The 5,956-nt window shown below is 37.4% G+C and overlaps 1 protein-coding gene across 1 annotated transcript; it reads left to right on the forward strand.

Annotated features, from left to right (window-relative positions):
- Positions 1 to 2,629: 2,629 nt before the first annotated feature.
- LOC109862877 lies at positions 2,630 to 4,730 on the forward strand. The gene is made up of 3 exons (XM_020443039.1): positions 2,630 to 3,004; positions 3,098 to 3,521; positions 3,607 to 4,730. The coding sequence occupies exons 2-3, from the start codon at positions 3,442 to 3,444 to the stop codon at positions 4,055 to 4,057; spliced, it is 531 nt and encodes a 176-aa protein (XP_020298628.1). The 5' UTR covers positions 2,630 to 3,004; positions 3,098 to 3,441; the 3' UTR covers positions 4,058 to 4,730.
- Positions 4,731 to 5,956: the final 1,226 nt, after the last annotated feature.

Here is a 5,956-nt window from a genome sequence, read left to right on the forward strand (position 1 = left end):
TATTTAATCGTATACACAATAATATATAGATATAATATAATAGAATGATAATATAATAAAATTATATTTATTTAGTGACTACATATAATATTATATAATTTTTTAAACGAGACTTTTACAATATACGTTTCTCCCATATACCAAAGACATTATAATTTCATTTAATACACACTTACACACATATATTTATATACATGTTACTTGTCAACGTTAAGTATTTAGCAAATGGCCAATCAAAATCAATTTTTTAAATTTTACACTTATTATTAATTTCAAAAATTCCTAAAATTTACAGTTTTTAACTTTAAAGGGCTCGCGATTAGATACATTTATATACTACAAAACATTCTTTCTCCAAAAACCCGTTTTANAAAAACCCGTTTTACAAAAAAAAGTGATATCACAATGTAGCACCAAGTAAATTTTGTACGTTACTCTTTTGTACATTATTACCCTAATCTAAGTATACGTATAACTACTTTGTTAAGTTTTCGTTACGGAAAAACTTTTGAAAGAAAGAATTGTCTGGGTCTATTAAATTAACAAGAGGATTTGTAGCAAAACTAACACTAAGTAGACTCGGCAAAACTTTACTTACCGCGAAAAACAAAAAAAAAGAAAAAAGCAAACTTTTGTCAAAATAAAAAATATTTAATGAAAAATCTTGGCGCGGCTGCACCAAAAATTTATCTACAGACAGACATATCTTACATGTGCACATGTAAGTATCAGACTGCCGTGCGTATAAAAATTTCAGTTCATTATATTCGATTATCTCCGGTTTTTCTTTCGAGTTCTTGTGATCGCGCGGATCGTCATTTCCGACGATCATCTTTTTCTGGTGGACACTTTTTTTCTCAATTGCAACGTAGCTTTATGGTAGGGAGAGAAACTTCGCCCCCTCCTCGCCCCCCTTGAGCCCCCCCTGCACCCCCTTTTTTCTTGGGGGCTTTGCCCCTAAACCCCCAGCGGGGGCTTCGCCTCCTGCACCCTGGCTCCGCGTCCGAGTGCGCACAATTTCTGGGTTCGCGTCTAAGGATCCAGGGGCCTTCGGCCCCTAAACCCGGTTACATTTCCTTTCGAGGATCCAGGAACCTTCGGCCCCTGAATTCGGTTGCATTTCTTTCCAAGGATCCAGGGGCCTTCGGCCCCTGAACCCGGTAACATTTCTTTTCATAAATCCCTAAATCCTAGAAACTTATCCAGAAAACCCTAGATGGGATGTATTGCACCAGAGAGAAATCTGAGAGCGGCCCAGCCGTGGCTAGTCGCGTATCTTCGCAATGAGAGACACGAGGCCCGAGAAAGGGAGACGCACGAAGTCCAAATAAGGGCATAGATGGTCGAGCGTCATTATGCGTAGGCGCATCTACCAAGTGAGTGCGAGCGAGATAAAGCATTAGAAAATGAGAGAAAGAACGCGAGAAAGAGAAATGCGCAAGCGTGCTTGAATGTTCACCGCATGCGCACAAAGCAGCTGGAGAGAGAGGCTACTATATTGTCTGCACCGTAACATTGAGCTTCAGGTCGGCACCGTACTAGCCAGGGTTGGGGCGGCCATCCTATTGTAATTTTTTACGACGGTTTCAGCCGTTGGTTTTAACCGTATTTCCACAAAAGTGGAACTCAAAGGCCGTTCTCCATGAAACTCAAGGAGCAGGTCTCGTGGAACTGATCAATCACGTTGGTCGATTGGCTGATTTGACTCTGCAATTGGTCAATTCCACGAGATCTGATACTTGCGTTTAATGTAGAACGGCTTTTGAGTTCCATTTTTGTGGAAATACGGCTAAAACCAGCAGTTGAAACCGTCGTAAAAAACTACAATGGCATGGCCGCTTTTAGGCTTTTCTCTAATTGCACATTTGCCGTTTCAAGCAATTTTTACGTTTCCCTAGATCCTAGGGACTTATCCAAAAAACCTTGAATTAAAAATCTTATCTTCTCCAGATCTCTGCAACTTTTGTCTGAATTATTTTGCCACATCTCGTCATTTTTGGTTACCGGAATTGCAAAAATTCCAAGTTTTTTAAATGGGAAAAATTAAAAGTCGGAATTTCGCGAAATCCTTTTGCATGCCTGCGTTTAATCAAAAACTACTTCTTGTGTCGACTGTGGTCTAGTTTCCACCGAAACCCTCAATTTGGTTTCACTTCGGTACGGATTAAATTTAGTGTTCCGTTTCCATTAGAAGTAGAGTACTTATAGATCGAAGCGGAAGCGAAATTAGCTCAATTTGAGGCAGGTTTCCATCGACTTAAATCTGATTCTACGTCGCATTAGATGTGAATTAATGCTTCGGTGGAAACTAGACCTGTGTCTCCTAAAAGGAAAGCAGCCAGTAACGAGTTAAATGATAGGATGCGTTCAGACAACTCAACAGTTGCACTATGGTTGAGAGATCCAATCACTTCTTATTGGATCATACTTTTGGAACCGCTGTAGATTTTGAAGAATAGTCTTATCGTAAGTGATGATCTCTCAACCGTTCAGTTGTCTGAACGCGCACCCATTGGTCTAGTTTCCACCGAAATCCTCAATTCGGTTTCACTCCGGTACAGATCAAATTTAGTGTTCCGTTTCCATTAGAAGTAGAGTACTTATAGATCAAAGCGGAAGTGAAATCAGTGCAATTTGACAGGTTTCCATCGACTTGAATTTGATTCTACGTCGCATTAAGTGTGAATTAATGCTTCGGTGAAAACTAGACCATTGTCTGCGAAGTTCAAACGAAAAAGCAGCAAAAATCCTGAAAAAAGGAAGTGACGAACAACTGGCTGGCGGAACGTCGTCCTTTTGCCGACTCGCTAGAAAAATACAAATTGTTGCACATTTTCTTGAAGATTTATCATTTTGAAAGTTCTGATGAGATACGTTGCAGCACTTCGCTTCCACTGTCTTGTACAAATGGAAAGACATTCTGCGTAGTATGTGGTCACTTGTTCGAGAGAACTGCGAGCTAGATACACGATGGTACAGTTTTCAATTCAATTTGCCAGTGAAGGTATTAATTTGTCAATTTGGTAATACAAAAAAAAACAAAAGGTAAAACAATGTAACAGAAAAAAACGTGTAAACATATTTTTGTATTTTTCAGTCGTGAAACAAATCCAGGATAACGCGATGAATTTTGCTTGCTCCCTTGATGCGAGCTCGTTTCTTGGCAGTTTCTCTCTGGAACCTAACCTAACCCTAAGCGCGAGTGTACAATAGGTAGAATAGAGAATATTGTGACGATTTTGTGACGGAAAGTAGTCCCCCGAACAAGTGTGGCCTGTGCTGAAAATCTTGACGAAAACGTTACGACGAAAATATCCGCAGTCCCCTTATCGAAGTCGGACAATCTTGCGCCTCTGTTGCTACGGTTGACGGAAGTCGCTCTCAACCTCCTCGTTAGACGAGTCCGTTTTGGATCACTTGTTTTGTCTGGCCGCGATACTAATGGAGAACAAAATGTTTAACGAGGAAGATACTCGGGATGCCACTGTTTACTGGAATAAAATTTGGGACTTGTTGTTAAGGTGCGTGTATGGTAGTAAGTCCCGTCATCTCAATCATCTTTATTGGAGAACAAACATGAAATCAATGAAATTATTATTATTGTAGGTCTCTGAAAGCGAATCGAAATGAGGAATCTGGTCGTGTACCGATGCGTTGCTTTGTGAAGCGCAATAAAATGCTGAACGCAAATGGCATTCTCAAGTTATACTTGACGAAGACAAGCAGCGTCGGTTGGACGCGAAACATGCTCGTGCTTACGCAACTGCGGCAATTGTGTGTATGTGTTTCTCCGCAGAAATACTCAAGCGCGCTGACACTGGATTCGTCATCGTCAGCGTCGACGTCCTTGCAATGTTATTCATTGCTTTCGACCGATTTTGTTTCCAGCGCCGGCGGCGGCGACGTAACCATTGTCCAAGATATTGATTCCATTTTAATATCTTGGACCTCTCTCGAACCGTACAAGTTGAATTATCGTTTTCAACTTTTTACACGAGATGGTCAAGTGTCCGTCACAAAATTAAAAATTTACAAAATACCTCGAAAAGAGGAATGACATTTTTTTTCTAATTTATGTAACAACGCGGTATCTCCGCGTGGAAGATGGTTGTCGTCGCCCCTGCCGAGATGATTATCTCATTGCTCGAGGCGAGAATATATGGACCGTTTATTTAAAAAAGTGGTGTAAATCCATTTTTTCTTTTGTTTCGAGAAACTTATAGGTTAACATATCTGTCAATTATGAATTATGAATTACGTGATCTCATTTTTTTCAAAAATAAACTTACACCACTTTCAAAATAAACGGTCCATATATATCCTGACGAAAAGTGATGGTTCGAGTTTCAAAAATTGGTTACTTAGACAATATGACATTCTTGCTATAGATCGCACACCGCGATCTCGTCTATCGTTGAAATAGCGTTGAAATAGCGCGCGTTTGTAAAAAACTTTGTTAGCCGCTGCAAAAGACTTGCACCAAGTTTTGTTCTTCTTTAAAATCTATCAAACTTTGTATGTCTTGGATAAATCATTGGACATTATTCTTCAGTCGGTACGCGTTTCACCACGTTTGTTTGTACGATGCTCCTCCGATTTGCGGTAATTCTTTAATCTGAAACGCAATAATAAATTAATACTAAATTTACAAACTGTAAATACAATAAAAATGTAGTAATAAATAAATTTGTGTACAAAAGTTTTGAAATTGTTGTCCTGGATTCTGAAAAATTCTCCCAACATCTCCGATTCTTCTGTATTTCTTTTAAGGGAAAATTATAATTTTGAAATATAAATTCCTTTTGTTAATAAATTACACTGAGATCTTCTCAGTAATTTGTAGTTGTCTGTGAGATTAATTATTTGCAATTGTCGTAATACTTGTTTTTGGAAATTGCTATCTGAAAAGTAAGTTTTGTTTTCTTTAAACAAACATTACCGTAATCATTGATCGGTAGTATAATACATTAAACAATATATATGTAGTGAGTTTTTTAGAAAAATTAAAAATAGAATAATAACGAATAAATATTACCAGATAGATTAGATCGGATGGTGGTGTTGAAATTTGAGATAAAGATTTATTGCGAGTAAATAGTAAGTAGGTAATTCATTTTCTTTTTGATTGCGTCTTCCTATAGTTGATTTTGACCCATAGATTTATTTGTGAGTGATTGCAATTGATTGTAATGTAATTCGTACCAACTGTAAAACTGTTAAAATAAATGTGAAAGTTAAAATTATACTTTCTTTAAATTAGACTTTTTTTGAGTTAAAGTTCATAAAGTAACATAAAAAAAAAACATAATAATAAAAGTGCTTGCAAAATGCTTGCAAATTTACACACACACTTTCGGAAATATCGCTGTTTAATGTGTGACCAAAAAACATATTTAATTAATTGTCCCAAGCAACCAGCTGACGTCAGGCGCGTTTTTAAGACTGGTAAAACTTCGGTGCAAGGACAAAGATGAGAGGGCCCTTTAATTAATAATAATAATAATAATAATTATTATTATTATTATTATTATTATCATTATTATTATTATTGTTATTATTATTTATTAAAGGCAATTGGACAAAAGTTTTTAATGATTTTTTATTTGTATGCAAATTTAGAAACGAACACCTCTTCGAACTTTAACCGACATAAATTTGTTTGCAACATCTTCCTTCGGCACTCGCAACTCCGATAGGTAATGTTATGAATATTATAAATTTATAAATGTTTATCATGCACCGAGGGCCCGCAGATCCCGGGGCCCGTCGGTGCATCGCACCGGTTGCACCGACGTTAAATACGCCTCTGGCTGACGTTGTAATGACGTAAATATACGTGATTTTTGTCACTAATTGGTGATTATGACCTAAATCTGACGTTATTTTGAACGTCATAACAATGACGTCAGTATATACGTCACACATATACGTCATATATGATGTAACTATTGGTCTT

This window comes from Pseudomyrmex gracilis, unplaced genomic scaffold, assembly GCF_002006095.1.
Source record: "Pseudomyrmex gracilis isolate BER0280 unplaced genomic scaffold, ASM200609v1 scaffold_2550, whole genome shotgun sequence".
Lineage (NCBI taxonomy): Eukaryota > Metazoa > Arthropoda > Insecta > Hymenoptera > Formicidae > Pseudomyrmex > Pseudomyrmex gracilis.